We start from the raw sequence: 17893 nt of genomic DNA, 5'->3' as shown, positions 1-17893 counted from the left end.
AGCCTCATGGGCCAACATCCCAGCAAAGGCTAAGGCTGGGGCCAGCCTCCAAGTGGGCACTAGTTCAGACCTCCACGTAGCCCCCACCACACCTCTCTTTCCACTCTTCCAGGCTCAGGACACCGCCTCCATCCACCCACCATACTCTGGACACCAGCTTCCCCGAAACAATGATGGAAGGGCTAGAAAACAATCCGTGGGTCCCAGTGAGAGGCTGGAGGGGAACCCTTAACCCTGAGCCCGGCGCATTCCTCTGATTAGGAAAAGAATAGGAGGGGTTGAAGTTTTGGGTTTGAAGTACTTTCCCTAATAATTTTCACATCCATGCCCTTTATCTTTGCAATAACCCTATGAACTAATCAGATAGCTATGACGTCTCAATTCCTCCTGCTCGAAAGAAACAGAAGCCTAGGCAGGGGAAATGGCCTCCAGGACACAGAGCAGGTAACTGGAAGGCTCTGCAGACCTCTGCACCTAGTGGCTTTGCTTAATTGATAGGCAGACAGCAGCCTGGTACCTTCCACAGAGTCTCAAGGACGATGGTTGGCCGTGGCCACTATCCACTGGTGAAGGTTTGCCTTTTTATCCTCTGGTCTTTGCTAGGTTTCCTGCTGATCTAGTGCAGAGTAAAGGAGGAATGGAGGTAAGGAAGAGCCCTTACCTGCTCTGACCTGAGTCCTGCAGGGGGGTGCCCGAGTCCCAGTCCACGTCTCCCGCTGGTCTCTCTAGGGCCCAGAGCAGAAGCAGAGATCAGGACAGAGCTACCAACTGGGCTCTCAGCTGCTACTCGGTGAACTCGGGAGAGATGCTCTGCTCCCTGTGTGGGCTGTAGGCCTATGTTCCCCAAAAGTCACACACTGAAGTCTAATCTCCAGGATGATGAGATTAGAAAGTGGGGGGGACTGGGACCCAGGTTCTGGTCTGAGAGGTGGAGGCACAGGCTGTCACAAAGACTGAGTGAACCCAGAATAGCTGAAGAGGACCCCATACACGCCCTCAGGTACAGCAATGAAAAAGCTAAGAAAGGATGTCTCTTAGAGTCTGAGCACACACCCAACAGTGTTCCTGTGGCGCTCTGAACAACCTCTGCAGGGAAGTGCTCCTGCTGCTAGCCCACCCGAGGGCACAAAGCACAATGGGGGTGACACAGGACAGCATCAGAGGGAGAGCAAAAGGCCACTCTGCAAAGAGCTACAAGGCACAGGGAAGAGTCACATAGCCTCTGTCCCCCAAGCACAAAGGATGGCCTCCCACTGATCTGGAGAGCCACAGGGTGAGGCAGTTAAGGCTGCCTGGGAGGTATAAAAGGACCTTATGTTCCAGCTGGACACCAATTATTTGGGTGACATTATCATGTTCTCCCATCTTTCCAGCTTCCCTACAAGTTCCCACTTGTTCCAAACCAGGCCAGCAAAATGAGACTGACCTGATGCAGCCCTGTCCCAGGATGGAGTGCAGTCTGGGCTTCCCACCGTGGAAGAACTCTGTCTGGAAACTTTCAGCATCTCCTGCAGTAGGAGGCGGTTCTTTTCCACCTGTTCAGACAGGGACAAAGCGTTTGTCCCAGTGCCCTGTGCCTCTAGGCCACCAGCTCTCCGGAACATCTCTGGCAGGTCTGTTCTGGGGACTAAGTGCTCCCTGGAGGTTGTTAGGGCTCTGTTGTCTAGATCTCTCTCTGTCACCACCCCGGCTCCAAGTGGGTAGGGTCTTCTCTTCTTCAGGCTGCTCAGGTGGGTGGTTTTGCAGGGACCAGGCCCCTCTGGCTGGCCCACAGAAACCTGGTTGTTGGGGCCCTCTTGTAAAGAGCCAGATCCTGGTGCCGGGCCAGCCTCATGATCAGCCAGCAGCCACGCTGCTTCTGGAGACCACAGGCTTTGTCCATTGCAACTCTCGAGGCCAGGGGTAGATGGCCTGGATCCACCATTCCTGGCAGGTTTCTTCTCATTAACACTGCTGTCTAGCTGCCCATCAATCTGGTTCTGAGCATGGGGAACCACCGGGGTATCTGGTAGTTCAGAAGAGCCCTCAAGTAGGCTCCCGACAGCTTCGGGCTTGACTTGGCAGCACTTGGATTTGGGGGGCGGTGGACGCTCATAGGAAGTGAGGCAGGGATTTGCCCCCTGTTTCCTTGCTGTCATTTTCTCCTTCAAGGCCTTCACCTTGGACTCGAGCACAGAGGGGCCTTGGAGCTGCAGCTTCCATGTCCGGGGAGGCTTGGGAGCTACCAGGCTAGGCATCCGGTCTCCCCGGAGGCAGAGCGTGGGTCCTGGGAGAGGTCCGCTGTCCGGCTGCTCTGGACCATTTCTGGCCACAGTTGGAGTCACTTGCATGGTGCTGGGTGTTCTGCTCCCTGGCCTGGATGCTCTGCAGGATAAAGGAGAAGTTGAAACCCTGTACCTGGATGGCCCAGGAACCTGCTTGGTCCCCCAGAGTGCGTTGATATGGACCCCTGCTCAGATATCAAGACAGCATAGAGGGGTGTTCACTACATAATGTGGACACACACTGGAAAGGACAAGTCAAAGAATAGTGTGAACACATTACTGCTGAATTTATGAGTAATATTCTTTCATGGGCGAGGAAGGAACGGGGGTGTTTCCTGGAGCATGGACAACGTACCAGTGTTTGCACTACTGAAGAAAATGACACTGTTTCCCAAGCAACCACTACCTGTCAACAGTCTCTCCGAGGGTCTGGGGCCTTATGTGTGCTGTGTTCCTGGCTTTTCTAAACCCATTTTACAGATAAACAGAGCAAGGCTTCAGACAACGAATCCTATGGCAAATGTGGAGTACTGTGAAAAGCAGTGTGACTTCCCAACGCTGGGCTAAAGGACGGCCTCGGAGAATGCTGGTTAAAGGCCAACATGCTCCTCCTTCTGGATGAAGGACCTGGGCCTCCAGTAGAAGCGGTGCCTGCCAGCCTCATGCCAGCCCCAATGCAAAAGCCATTGGCCAGAGTTAAGCCGTACTCAAGAGGAGACAGGGACAGTCACAAACTAAGACTTTTCAAACATTTCAACATTCTCTAAGATAATTCCGACGTGTCTGTGCTAGAATGCTATTAGTATCTTCTTTTTTTTCCACAGGTGGGGAAACTGAGGCACGGAGAAATTACACCCCATGGGTGCCATGGGGGAGTCCGGCTTATAACCAGAAGCTTTTCACTCCAAGTCCAGGACTCTGCCAGGACAGTTAGCGTTTAACTGCAGCCCCTTATTCTTAGGTATGATCTGAGTCCGCAGAGGTCACCAGCCTCACTAGTGTGATACAGCCCAGCGGTGGCTGGGCTGATTCCAATGGCCTTCCATAAGGAAAGAAGCAACTGTCTTACTCACTGTACATGCTCCTGGGTCTTAACGGTTACTCTGTCAGGTCACTCTGAGGAATCATCCTATGTCTAGATGTGTCCCACATGAAGTAAACTCCGTGGATAAGGAATCCATGCATAAACAACAGATTAGGAGCTAATTACTCCCTTCACACAATAAGGATCCACCACAAGATGTTCTTAAAGGGTTAACTTCTACAGTCATTTATTACATTCAGTTTATATGCTTTTCGGGGATATAAATCAAGTTTCACGGAAGTAACTCTGTGAAGTTTAAGGATTGTCTTTAGGACAGCAGTCATCTCCTCTACCGGATCACCTACAGCAGCAGGTCTCAACCTGTGGGTAGAAAGACCCTTTTACAGGGTCGCCTAAGACCATTGGAAAACACCGATATTTACATTACGATTCACAACAGTATCGAAATTACAGTTGTGAAGTAGCAACGAAAATAATTTTATGGTTGGGGGTCAGCACAACAAGAGGAACTGTGTTAAAGGGTTTTACCATTAGGAAGGGTGAGAGCCAGTGATCTAGACTACACTAGGTTTATCTTTGCAGCCCAGCTACCTCTTCTCCTCTGAGGTCCAATCCAGAGGCCAGGGTTGGGATTGTAACATGAGCCCTTTCAGTAAAACCCAAAGATCTTCAGGGCCGGTAAACTCTGGAACTGCACTCCAGACATCCTTGTCTGCAGACTTTAAAGAACATGACGCTCCCGGTGAAGGCCTCTGGACGGTCTTCCCGGAAGACAGTTATCGAGCCCTCCGCTTCTAGCAGCACCGATGCTCTAAGTCAGGAAAACTGGAATGAAAATGGACGTGAAGAGCGGGCCTCCTCAACTCTTCCGGCTCTAAGGCGGTGGGAGGTCGGGTCTCGGGCGGCCCAGGTCCCCTCTGCGCCCCGCCACCCCTCCCGGCTCCTCTCCGTACTCACTGAGCGCGGCGCGCAGGCTTCACTGCCGCCTCCATCCCCTGCATCCCTCGGAGAGGCGAGGCCCCAGCCCGCGCTCGCTCCCCGTCCCGGGCCGCTTCAGAGTCCCGGGAAGGACTCGCCCTAAATCCGGGAAGGCGGGAGTGTGGCCCGAAGGCCTCGCCCCTGGGATGGCGTTCGGCCCCGGGGCCTGCGAGGCGAGGCCGGGCTAGCGGGAGTGTGCTGCGCCCCAGGCCCCGCAGCGACCGCTATTCCCTGGCTTTGCCAGAAGGTGAAAGGCCCAGCGGGCGGGCGGCTTGAGAGGCCGGCCAGGGAAGAGAGGGCGAGGAAGGCTAGAGGAGGGGCGGCGGAAGGGGCTGGAGGAGCCGCGACCTCTGCCTGTCCCCACCCCCAGCCTCCCGCGTCCTCCCGGGGTCGTGGCCGCTCCTACGGGGCGAACGCTGGGAGCCAGGAGCAGCCGCGGTTCCGCTCCCCTCCCAGACAGCAGGGGATGCGCCCTGAGTGTGGGGCGCACTGGCTGCCACCGAACCGCGTCCGGGACGCCGAGCAAATTCCCCCCAGGGCACGCGGGCGCGAAGGCGGAGGGGAGCCGAGGTGATGGTGAGGCGCAGCCGGGGTGCCGGAGGTGCCACGTTTCAACCCACTACACCAGCTCCACTGGAGGGGAAGCTGAGGAACGCTGGGGGTAGAGAACGTTTCGGGTGGAGTAGGTGGACTTCCCCGAAGAACCAGCTACATCGACCTTGGGCGCCCTCCTAGGTCAAGGTCATTGGCCGCTGCTCTGGCTCTGCGGAGACGCCAGAGCAAGCCGGAGTGGACAGCTCACACAGGCAGCCAAAAGTGGGGTCTGCATTGCCAGCCACATTGGAAGGGACCGGTTCTCCGGGCGCTGAGGATCCCCGAACAGAGCTGGGTTCAGGCCTCTGCTGAACGAGCGACAGAGGGCTGACAACTGTGCCCTAGATCCATGGAGCGTTCTCCATGGAAAAAGAGGGAGGTGACCAAGTCTCTCTAATGTCCAAACCAAATTTTTTTTTTTTGGGTGTGTGTGTGTGGGGTGAGACAGTAAGAGGAACCAGAATATATCCAAAACCTCTGAAAAGAGAACATGCTCATTCATCGTCCCTTTCGCCAGCACATTTTACCTCAACTAGAATAATTAATTTTTTGTGGGGGGCAGCTGCTAGAAGGCAGTGTAGCTACTGCACAAAGCTAAAGGTCTGAGCAGAGCACGTAAGCGAAAAACCAGTTCTGCCCCGTGTGTGTGCTGTGTGTGCCTGTAATCCCAGTTGATCCGGAGACGGAAGCAGGAGGATTTGCTAGTTCAAGGCCAACATAGTCAATCTAGTGAGACCCTTTCTCGAAATGAAAAGTGAAGAAATGGGCTGAGGATGTAGTGCTGGGGTAGAGAATTTGCCTACTGTGCCAGAGGTCCTGGGTTCCGTCTGAGTACTCAGAAACCAAAAGGATGTCTGCCTTCCCTGGCCTGTGGGAGGAAGACCCTGGGCAGGTAATCCGGCCCAGATCCGAGCAGACTGTCAGGAACTGACAGCAGGACCAATTTAGGAACCAAAGGGCAAACCCCATATAAGTAAGCGAATCTAACTCACTCACTGCAGCTCTGGTTAACAGAGTCAGAGGCACCCCCTGCCATGTTCCCAGAATAAGTAGTTCCTTAAACGAGGCACTTTCTGCTTTGGTTTAATGCTGATCACATCATTCATGAGATGATCAGTCATGGTGGTGACTCATATTATGGGGTAGGGGTGAGGGGTCTGTCTACTTGGACAGGCATTCTGTGACTTCAGGAGTCCAGCACTATTGTCTTGTCCCTTTGTGCAGATTCAGTGAACAGTCAGGACCAAGCTAGTAAGTGCAGGTCTCCAAAGACTTAGGGACTTCGATCATCACACTGTTCAGTGCAGTTGTTCGCATCTGTAGCACAATATGAGATGTTTAGTCTTTAAAACCTCAAACTGAAGCTGGGCGGTGGTGGCATACGCCTTTAATCCCAGAACTCAGGAGGCAGAGGCAGGTGAATCTCTGTGAGTTTCAGATCAGCCAGTGCTACACAGTGAGACCCTGTCAACAAAGTAAACCAAACACTTCGAATCAGGTTGGGATGTAGCTCAGCCGGGAGAAATTCCCTTAGCAAGCGTGAGGCCCTGGGTTTGGGTTTGATGCCTAGCACTACCTGAACTGGGTTGTACACACTTGTAATCTTAACACTTAAGAGAACAGAGGTAGGAGGACCACAAGCCCAAGGATCCAGTAGCTGCTCTGTCCCACGAGGCTGGGTGTCTCACCTGGTCTTCTGTATACGGTGGCATCCCAAAGGCTCCAACGCCGGTGAAGGAACGGATGTGCTGCCAAGGCAAGGGCAAACAGAACGAACAACCCCTTCCTTCTTCCCTCATCCCTACACAGGCTTCCAGCAGAAGCTGTGGTTCAGATTAAAGGTGTTCTTACCTCCTCAAGATCCAGATCAAAAGCCTGTGTCACCTGCCTCGAGATCCGGATCACAGGTGTGCCTTCCATTTCTGGATTGTAGTTCATTCGAGGCAGAGTCAAGTTGACAACCAAGGATAACCGTCACAGAACCCATACACATAAAGTAAAGCTGAATAATAATAATAATGATAATCATTGGGGGGGGGTAAATTTTTCAATATAGAAAATGTGCTATCAAGGAGGGGGTGGCCCTTCTCTGGATTCTACCTGCCATACCTTCTTCCTGGTGTCCAAGGTGAACCCTGAGAACAGCTTAGCCCATTCATGTCTTCGCCAGGCAACATCACAGTGCAGTTGCTGCCTGCCACTGGGACCTTCAAAACTAAGGTACTTCATGGGCTCTCTTAATAATGCAGTGTGCCTCCACTTTGGCAATGTGGAAATCTGAGGTCCAGAGACATTGACTTGCTCTGGGCCACACAGCTGGTGTAGCTACTTTATGAACCCAAACCTATCTGGTTCCAAGGTAGTCTGCCTTGGTTCTTCTCCGAACTCAGACCCCTACTGGCTCCTGGTTCCTTCCTGTGGCAGAAGTTAATGATCTGTAAGGCAGATTTCTGTAAGTTTCAATGAAGGTTTAATATTTAAAGGAGCCCTGCCTTCCCTCTGGCCCTCTAAGATGGAAGCAGTCACCTTTGGTTTACTCATTAATCTGTCTGGGGAAGAGGAGAAGCCTCCAATCCTAAATATAGCAAAGAGCAAATTCTTTACATTCTATGTTAAATCGTCTTGTCACGTGGGTGTGGTAGGTTATAAACCCATTGCTCAGGAACCCGAAGCAAAGGGAATGCCACAGATTTGAGACTAGCCTGGGCTATATGGACAGGAAGTCCCACTAGGGGCTGCATAGCAAGACCTGTCCCAAACAAAGAGGGCACCTTTCTCCTAGGCCAGATTCTGCTTGTTTCCCCAGATATCTGTTGCGCTCCTGTGGTGTGCCAGGGACTGGGGAACAGAATGAAGCACCATCGATTAGGACCTTGAGGAGTTTGCAGCAAAATTGAAGCAGGAGGGGACAGGTGTGTCCACTTTTGTGTTCTAGTTTCAGGTCAGTCTAGCGCAGGGTGGTGTAGACTGGAACAGCTGACTGAGGTGAGGTGTCGTGTGCGAAGTGGTGTCTCAGAGAACGGGGGCTCAGAACAAGCAGAGGTTAGCCAGTGGTAGGAAGACGCATTTGAGAAGGAATAGCGTACACACAGCATAGATGGGGTGTGAGAGGGGCCGGCCAAACACACAGCGCCTCATCCACGTGAGCAGCTACAGGGACCTCCCTCCTAGAAGCCTCAGATTCACCTTGGGTGAAGGACAGGCAGGCCTCCCCTCCTCCCCAGCTTCGCCACGGTGCTCTGAACCCAGCAGGGCTGAGGAGCCCAGGTGTGAGTCGGGTTTCACTTAGGACAGAGAAAGGAGAAAGATTGTCCTTCCAGCTCACAAGGCTAGAGTCCAGCCAAGCAGAAACAAGGTGGGGGAGATTTGTCTGTGCCCTGCTGCACAGACTAAGGGAGCTCGCCCAGCTGGAAACCTGTCTTTCCCCAGCTCTCTGTCTTGTACTTGGACAGGCACATGGTGAAGGAAGGAGGCAGGTGGCCCCAGCAGCAGGTCTTATAGGCAGGACATTCAAACATCTCTTCAGCAGGAACCAGACTCGGTGCTCTGTGCCCCTTGGGTACCTGGGGTCCTAGGGACAAGACTGACCAGGGCACGTGCAGATTCCCTGGTCATTGGCAAAAGACTACTTCCATGGTCTCCTCCATGGGCATTCATTCTTTCGGGATGGAGGGGACCCCAGAATCTACGTCCTGATGGGCGTGCCAGGCAATGTGAAGCCACGGGTCCTTCCAGCCTCAGCTCTCGCAAACCTCGGCAGTTACCCTCACATCCCACAGTGCTGAGCTGCTTTCGTATCCCCAGCTGTAGAGGCTGATTCTGTCTCCTTGCTCTTTGCCCAGACTTCAGTCCAGTCACCCAAGGACCCAGCCACTGAGGACACCCCCTTTCATGTATTGAAGCCATAATCCCTATTATGGCTGTTGGAAGATGAGGTTCTTGGAAGGTAGTTAAGTCACAAAGATGGGTCCCTGTAATGGGAGGAGGGACTTTACAAGAAGAGATGCTGGTGAACTTGCTTTCTCTCTGCCAACCCCTTTCCTGACAAATGAGAACAGAAATAAACCAGGAGCAGGGTCCTCACCAGACCCCACCCAGACCGCCTCCCTAGCTCACAGACGTCAGGACTAGGAGAAAGAAGTGTCTGTCCCCCAAGCCACTCAATCCACTGTATTTCTTTCTTTTTCTGTTTTTTTTTTTTTTTTTGAGAAAGGGTCTCTTGTAGCCCAAGTTGGCCTTTAGTTCATCTGTATACTGAAGATGACCTTGAGCTCCTAATCCCCCCCACCTTGTAAGTGCCACAGGTGTGCTCCTCCACAGGTGTGCACCACCACAAGTGTGCTCCGCCACAAGTGTGCTCCGCCACAGGTGTGCTCCACCACAGGTGTGCTCCACCACAGATGTGCTCCGCCACAGGTGTGCTCCACCACAGGTGTGCTCCACCACAGATGTGCTCCTCCACACTCATCCGTAGCATCCTATCCTTGTCCTAATATTCTGTCCGGTACTTTTGAAACACTGACCGAACATTTTCCCATTAGAAAAATCCCTATAGTAGCCTGGTGTCTGCGCCTCCCTGTGTCCCTGGCTATAAAAAGTCTGTCAACGGCTAAGGAAAAAAGAGAGAAATTCCTGCAAAAGGCTGCCTAAGGACTGCTGCTTGCCAAGTAGACTTAGGTTACTTTCAAGGGCTTTGAGCATCCACTCCAAACAGCCCATCCTGCCCTAGACTCTTTGAGAAAGGTGTTCAAGGGCAAGGCCAGGACCAGCATTCAGGCTTCTGACTGACACGCACCTGACCTTATGCTTGCCTGGGTCTTTTCACACAGTCCATCTTCCAAGGGCCACTGATCACAGACAGCAGTGCTGCTCTTACACCCCAATTCTGAGAGAGCCTAGTAATTTGGAGGTAAAAGAGGTAGCAGATAAGATAATGGGGAGGGAGAAGAGTGAGAGAGACATACAATGACAAGCTAGAAGGTTGAGAGGGGTGTAGTCAGCCATGTAGCCATTGGGTACCCTCAGATAGCAGCTACCGTACTTTCTTCTCTACTTCCTTGTACGCACATGCGCACATGTGCACACATGCACACACACCCCAGCTCTCCCATGCCACAGTGTCCGCAGCTAAAATCTAAGGAGAGCAGAGTGTGGTTCTTACCTGCCCATAGTCAGCGTCTCCCGCTTCTCAAGATTGGCAGGTGAGGAGCCCAATGGAACAGGGACCTTTTGGGTCTTCAACTCCAGACCTCGCTGGTTTGGGAGCTTCTCACCCTGGCCAAATGGTTGCTAACTCTACCAGGCAGCTGCTTCCGAGTTGAAGTCCAGCTGCAGCTTTTGATTTCAGAGCCCCAATCACAGGGTAGTGACTGAGATTAGGAAATCACGCCACCACCGCTCCACCTCACCTGCTCTGTGAGAGCTGTCATTAGCGTAAGAACAGGGTCCTGTCACTCAACAGTCACTGTCCCTACGGCCTAGTCCGCTCCTCAGTTCTGAACCAAAGACTCTGGGAGAAGAAAAACCTTGGAGGGTGAGGAAGCTTGGAAGTAGTTATTGTGATACCTTCGACCTTGAGAAGAGACAGAAACCGCTCTCTGCTCTATGCTAATTGGCTTAGTGCACAGCGGAGCCGCTGAAAAGCTGTGCTGGCATCATCTCACACCAGCAGCTCAGTGCGAGGCCAGGCCTATTTCAGGGGAAGCTAAAAAAGGGTATTTGACAGGATTCAACACTATGCTGAGTAGAGTCTGCCTAAACAGGATAAAAATATCTCTCTCAAATCCTCCATGAAACTGCCAACATGTTACTAAATGGTGCTTTCCACGGCGGCCCCATCAAAGGTAGAGATTGAGTGAGGACACTTGGAACGGCCATAGTCGTTTATTGTGATCTAGTAAGATGTGGGATCACTTAGAAGGTGCAGTCAAAATCATTATACTTATTGGTTGATGTTGATATGATCATATATTTTACTTTTGAAGGCTGCTGTGAAGTTTTGGGTTTCGTATACGTGCCATTTTACTTCGCTCTTATTCCTCCCCTCCCCTTTTCTCCCTCCCCTCTTTTCACCATCCCCCTTTGCTAGTCCCCTACCTCCTCCCAAATATCCTGCCTTCTTTACATGATTGTTTCCCATGAAAACCTGAAGCAACATGGACACAAAATAAATATTAAAATGTAATTTCCTTAAATACCAACACTAGTCAAATATACAGAATTGAAAGAAAAAATATCTTAGGTAAAAAAAAAACCCACTAATCCATTTAGAGACAGATTTGTTTGTGCATAGTTGTAACACCAGTGTCTGGAGGCTGAGACAGGAGGATCTCAAGTTTAGGCCAGCTTGGGCTATATAAGTGGGATCCTATCTCAAAAACAAATGAACTAAAATAATGATAATTCATCTAGAAATAATCTTTACAACAGAAGACACTTATAAGAGTGTTGATAGCGATAGTGCCTACAATACAAGATAACTGAAAACAACTCAGATGTCCATTGGTGACAGAAAGGATAATTTTGTCCTAAGTGTAAAATGAAATAGTGTACAGTACAGCAATGGAAATGAACAAGAGATGGTCACAGTGCAAACACGACTGAGCCTCACTACCACTTTGTGGAACAAAGTCAGCTGAAAAATATAAAAAGTTAAAGAAGTGCCTGCTCTGTAAGCAAGAGGGTCTGGATTTGGATCTCCAGAACCCATAGAGGAAGCTGGAGGTGGCCTGTAATCCAGCCTTGAGACTAAAGGATACAGGAGCTTGATGGACAGTCAGTGTAGCCAATAGGTGAACTCCAGTTCAGAGAGTTACTCAGTCTCAAAAACAAACAAATAACAACAACAACAACAACAAAATAAAACATTAACATGGAAGGTGATTGAGGAAGGTGTATGGGTGAAGGCTTCCCTCCAGCCGCTGGCATCCTTATATCCAAGGAGTCTGGAATGTTCGGGTGGAAGTTCCACCACAAGCCCCTTCCCCTGGAAGTTGTCTCAGACCAGACTCCGCCCCTGAGAAAGCCCGCCAATCTATGACCTCTCCCCAGAGATGCTCAAGACCACTCCCACAGGCTATTTAGCGCCCCCTCCCCCCAGAGAACAAACACGTGGTTTTCTTTTCTTTCTTTCCCTTCTCCTCTGGGGGGTGGGGGCGGGGAGGTGGGGGCGGGGAGGTGGGGGGTGGAAAGCCATCAGAGTGTTTGTATCCATTAAACCTGGGCCTTTTCTAACTTGATTTGGTCTGATTTGGATTATTGCATTGGCAGGGAGGTTTATTGGGGTGCAGAAACTTTTCAGGAGCTCGGAAACAACCTCCGGCCTCAGCACTTGCAGAGCCTCACACATAAAACTGCAAGATACACTCCTTAAAGACACATGTGCATGGGGTACGACTAGTGTGGAAAACGAGACGATTATTAATGATCAATCATTAATAATTAATGACAATCAAAGTGTCATTCTCAGCATGAGAAGGGGACTGGCAGCTGGGCAGGACTAGAGAGCTCTAAAGGCAAAGGTGGGGCTGGGGCATAGCTCAGAAGAGCACTCTGGGTTCCATCTTTAATCCTTAGTGGCACACACACACACACACACACACACGCATACACGCACAGAAATTGCAAAGGGATACTTTGTAAAGATGAATGGGGTCTTATTTTATGTTTTGACATATCTGTATTTTCACAATTTGCCCTGAATACATACAAGCCTTCTCTCTCCACCTTGCTTGGGGATGCCCCCGCCTGCCTTCTCTGTCAGCCCCTGGGACATTCCTCAGGATCTGACCCAGCCTCACACTGCAGAGCCCCAAGGTGAAAACTATCTAAACCCTCAAGGTGAAAACTATCTAAACCCTCGCCGTTCCAGTCCTGTTACTTAGCACTGGGTTCAGCATGATGTCACCGGCTGTGCTACGAAGCTGTGAGGCCAGGCATGTCAGCTCTATGGAAGTGGTGTCTTCAGGAGAAGCTCAGGGGTGGCCAATGTTCTTCGTCTGTTCGCAGGGTCGCTGCCACAGTCACTAGCAAGTTGACTCTTGACCAATGCTCAACCCCATTTTAAGCAGCCTTGGGGCAGAGATGTCTTTTTGACCCCCAGGAGAGCAGGGGTGAAAATCCTGATTGATAATAATTATAATTTTATTTTTATCTTCGGTTTATATTTTCTGAGACTCTGTCACTTGCAGCTCAGGCTAGCAGAAGCTGGCCTTGAACTCTGATTTTCTTATGTCTTCACCTTGAGTTCTGGGATTACAGGCAAGTAAACCACCAAATCCTGGGGCGGGTAATTCTCTACTGACCACCGCCCCCCGTTTTTATTTTTTAAGTGTTTATTGATTGTATGACTTGTTACATCTGCTGCCCCATTGGTTTGTCAGGGTAAGCTGGGGCTCCTGGTACATGGGAGCAGAGGTCCTTACCTGGGCCGCAGTTGATCTGTTTGGAGCTACCACTAGGCCACCACGTCTTGTGATGTTGTTGTCCACTTTGGCATTGGTCACTTCTGCATCTGGGCACAGCCAAGCCAGACTGCTGAGGCTCTCATGCGATGGGGATGCAACAGCACTGAGTATTAGGTAACGGGAATGAGGTCACCAACTGCTTCCTAGGAGAAAAGAAGGGGGCTAGCCACCAGGGGAGGTGCTTCACCCGGCATGAGCACAGCACAGGAATGAGGTCCGGCAGTGTGAGCGGAGGGAAACCTGTGTGCGAGGTCGCCTTTGGCCGATTCTTCAGTATTCTCTCGTCAATTCTGCTATTGCTAATACGTATTTTTAAGAAAAGTGACTTTCTGTGAAGAATTTAAAAAAAAAAAAGGATCCTGGGTGTATTTCCACCTGCCCCTTTGATGCTCCTGCCTACCAGCTTTGGCTAACTGGTTACAGATGAAAAGGATCGCTTTCAAGGTTATCCAGGACAGAGCATGTAAATGCTTTTCAAAGCAGGATCTCGTCCATCCCTGGCTGCCCTCTGAGTCACTGTTCAGCCTGTTCAATTAGCCAAGGAAGACACGAGCTCCTGATCCAAGTGCTCAGGTTATAGGTGTGTGCCACCATGCATTTTGCCTGACTTCACGCAGAGCTGGGGATTGAACCCAGGGCCCTGTGCCTACAAGGCAGGCTCTCTACCAGCTGACCAGCTGAGCTTCCGCCTGACAGCTAAGTGCATAATTTTGGGTGGAGGAGTCAACTATCAACTGAAATACAGGGGGGATAATGAAAGACTTTGGAGATCTGAAAAGGTTTCTGAGTGCTCTGTCTTCATCTTTTCGGTACTGTTTTACAGACAGCTTTTGCTGGCTTACATGAGCTGGGTATCAATGCCGGGGCACCGTGCATATCAGACAAACACTACCACCGAGCTACATCCTTAGCCCTTTCTAAAGTTTAAGATTTTACTTTGAGACAGCGTTTTTCCAAGTTGCCCAGACTAGACTTGAGCTCGCCATCCTCCTGCTTCAGGAATGCACCCGCCATGTCTGGCTGCTGTTTTATGATTCCACAAACTTCAGAAAAACTGTCATAGAAGTGATTTTACCATAATAACGCAAATTGTGTTTGGTGAGACGGCTCCATGAATAGTGACCTGTTTTGAGTTTTCCATTTGTTTATAAATTCTCCGTATTTCTGATGCTGAACACTTGGGATTAATTTTTGAACAAATTGTAACAATTAATGAACCTCTAATTAGTGAGTGACTTAGAAATTCCTGACACATTCACTTCATAACTGTTGCTAAAATTCCTTCCCTGGGAGCAATATAAACAGCGTTTACCTCTCTTGCTAAGGCTCCAAAGACAAACCAAGGTACTTGCAACCAAAGAGCACGCTGCAGAACCAATGAGTCTGTTAGGTATAATTAGATACAGAGCAATGGGCGAGGGGTTCCGGCAAGAGTATGAGTGACCTTAAGGCAGCCATGCTGGAAAGTCTGCCAAACGGTGCCTCTTTTACTAGGTCTGCTCACATATAGACTACTAGTTGCCCCTGAGGTCAAGTGCAATTAGGGCAGAGATTTTGAGTGACTGGGTAGTCAGATGAGTCCCCCTACTTCTATGGGGGAGCACCAACAGTCAGCAAACCCATCTGTGATGCCCTTTTTTAAAGCAGACACAGCTGAACTCCTGAGGACAGGAACAGTTTGGCTCAAAGGGCAGTCCTGGGTCACACTCAATCCCCTTCTCTTCTGGAAGGATGTCTGAGTCCTGGAGAAGGGGACATGAGTGTTTGATTATTCTCTAACCCCAGTGAGTTACCAAACTCTGGTGCCCAGAGATAAATCCCTCTGTCTCCAGAACATGGTTGTTGGAAAGTTTCAGGGTGTTCTCCTACTACAAAGCACGTCAGGAAAAGGATAAAAAATTATGAGAAGAAAAATATTGCTGGGCGGTGGTAGCACACACCTTTAATCCCAGCACTCGGGAGGCAGAGACAGGTGGATTGCTGTGAATTTGAGGCCAGCCTGGTCTACAGAGCAAGTTTCAGGATAGGTCCCAAAGCTACACAGAGAAACACTGTCTCAAAAAAAAAAGAAAGAAAGAAAGAAAGAAAGAAAGAAAGAAAGAAAGAAAGGAAGAAAGAAAGGAAATAATAGAAAGGACGGAAGGAAGGAAGGAAGGAAGGAAGAAAGAAAGAGAAAAATACCAAAATGGACACGAACTGCAGTAATAGCCCATGACTGTAAACATGAATGTGGGCAAGCACCTTAGCTGGTACATCATTTAACAAAGCAACAATGGCTGCATCTCCATGGGTTATGGCTTCCTTGGTCACACGATCTAAGTTCCCAATATCCTGCAGAGTGGGCCTTTTGTCCAATCAGAAAGTTGGTTCGATTCATAACAACTCCTGTCAATATTCCACGAGCTGGCACATCTCACCTCGTACTTCCATCATGAAGCATGTAGGATCCACAGTGGTGGAGGACTCTGTCCTAATTCTCCCAGCATCTTCAGAACCACACTCCAACACTACAGGGGCTAGTAGGCGTAGAAGACACAAGTCCAGACCAGTCCTAGCTTTATTTCCCCAAATTCTGAAGCCAAAGCTCTATGATTTTTCTGTCTTTAGTTCTGGAACGCAGCCAGCAGCAGTTGTAATAGACATTATAGTTTAAGGGTCTCTATGGCCTCTGTGGCCACCACTCCCAGGGTGGTGACCCACTCCCTAGCATGGGGATTCTTAACAGTCTTAGTGCTCCTGGGAGCATCTGTTGCTATTTCCACAAGGTTCTTGTTTGCTCTTTAGCCTTTACAGGCAAGACTGTTGCAGGCTTACCCTAAGCACCTTGCTGGGTATCTTACACAGCCGTCACCCTTCCAAGAACGCCACAGTAATACTTGGTTTTTGAACCTGCTACTCGGGCTGGTTCCCTGCATCAGAGAGCCTAGAGGTTAGCGCTGTGGTTGTAGCTGCAGCTGTTGCCTCTTCATCCACCATACTGGCTGCTGGGGGCAGCCTGTGCTGGGCAAACTATCTCACTCCTAGCATAGCCTAATATATCGCAAGAAAGAAAGGCGCCCTGCTTGGTTCGGGGGACGATAACTGCCCACCCCTGGGATGGGTTTGATCTTCTGCACCTGCATTATTTGAACAGGGATGCTTTCTAGAAACTTTTTCTGGCTTTAAAGACTTCCAGAAGTTCATTAGCACCAAATCTGGCTTTCTGTCCATTTTGTTTTTCCTTCAAGAATTTGGACTTGATGAAATTCTTGCACATTTGCCTTTGAGTAGCCCGGAAAGACCCTTCTCTTTGCTCCTCTTGGCTGTTCTCTCACTTGATAGACACCCTTTTTTTTTCTCCTTTTTTTTCTTTCTCCATTTTACTTTATTTAGGCGGTGCTGGGGATAATTCGAGCCGTGAACAGTGTTAGTCAAGTGCTCTGCCACTGAGCCATAACCCCAGCATATCATGTTGTGAGGTTAAAGCTTAAAAAATCAAATCATTTAGTTATTACCCATGGTTGTTGATACATCTAATGGCAGAGACCACATTATTTTTGTTGTTGTTTTGTTTTATTTTGTTCTTTTGAGACAGGGTTTCTCTGTGTAACTCTGACCATCCAATAGCTTACTCTGTAGATTAGGCTGGTCTGGAACTCAGAGATCTACTCTGCCTCCTGAGTGCTGGGATTAAAGGCATGCACCACCACACCTGGTCCAAAGACCATACTCCTTTTTTTTTTTTCTTTTAGTTTTTTGAGACAGGGTTTCACTGTTCAACCATGACTATGGATGGACACCCTTTATATGTTGGCTTAAGTCACTAAGATCTGTCAAAGCCCTGGCTACTTCATATCTATGGGTTTTGTTCCACTAAAGGGCTCAGGAAAGCCACTAGGGCTCCAAGTCCGTCTCAAGTTCACAGCTGAATCAAGTCATCCTTTAAAGTCGCTGGTGAACAATCCCATGAGACCCAGTCAACTGGGCATCATATGCTGCTTTCCTTGCACCCATTTCCCTCAGTAGCACCTGTCCCTCCTCCATAGCCCTCCAGTTGGTTATCTCCATGGCAACCTCCATTGGTGATGGTCAAATCTCTCTAATGGTAAATCAATCCACCAGGGACTGATCCCCCTCAGAGTGTCTCAGGTTCTGCAGTCTGTGTCTTAAGGGCAGATATGCAGTGACATGCTCAGCTTGTGTGTCCATGGCACTCAGACGGAACCCATCTGCCTCCATCTCCCACAAACCAGCCCGAGAGACTCTTTCATTGCATATTTGAAGCTTTTCCCTGATTCCAGGAATTCCAGTGCTGAATAAGCTCCGATTCCCATGATCTCTCACACTGAATCATTCTTAAGAACTGCCACCAACTGGGTGGTGGTGGTAGCACATTCCTTTAATCCCAGCAGAGGCAGATGGATCTCTGTGAGTTTGAGGCCAGCCTGTACTACAAGAGCTAGTTCCAGGACAGTCAGGGCTGTTATACAGAGAAACCTTGTCTCAAAAAACAAACAAACAAAGAACAAAACAAAGAAAGAACATGTCCCCCAGCATGTCCCACAGGT

General features: G+C 49.9%; 1 protein-coding gene across 5 annotated transcripts in view; it reads right to left on the bottom strand.

The window, feature by feature from the left end:
• Kiaa1614 (KIAA1614 ortholog) overlaps nt 1-10486 on the bottom strand; it is a 36850-nt gene extending 26364 nt beyond the window's left edge. The window contains exons 1-8 of one of the 5 annotated variants that reach the window (XM_087906401.1): nt 10043-10485; nt 9677-9776; nt 6733-6883; nt 6570-6629; nt 4267-6345; nt 3901-4134; nt 1427-2364; nt 662-725 (exon numbers count right to left, since the gene is read on the bottom strand). In XM_087906401.1, the coding sequence (XP_087762527.1) occupies nt 662-725; nt 1427-2364; nt 3901-3950 (1052 nt within the window). In that variant the 5' untranslated portion in view covers nt 3951-4134; nt 4267-6345; nt 6570-6629; ... (1 more) ...; nt 9677-9776; nt 10043-10485. Of the gene's footprint in view, nt 1-661; nt 726-1426; nt 2365-3900; nt 4135-4266; nt 6346-6569; nt 6630-6732; nt 6884-6990; nt 7428-9676; nt 9777-10042 lie in introns of those variants that run through there. The other 4 variants (XM_085688088.2, XM_087906400.1, XM_048421306.3 and 1 more) reach the window with 4 other exon arrangements.
• Nucleotides 10487-17893: the final 7407 nt, after the last annotated feature.

This window comes from Myodes glareolus, chromosome 5 (assembly GCF_982192425.1).
Source record: "Myodes glareolus chromosome 5, mMyoGla1.1, whole genome shotgun sequence".
Lineage (NCBI taxonomy): Eukaryota > Metazoa > Chordata > Mammalia > Rodentia > Cricetidae > Myodes > Myodes glareolus.
This window is presented reverse-complemented; position numbering and strand designations above follow the sequence as displayed.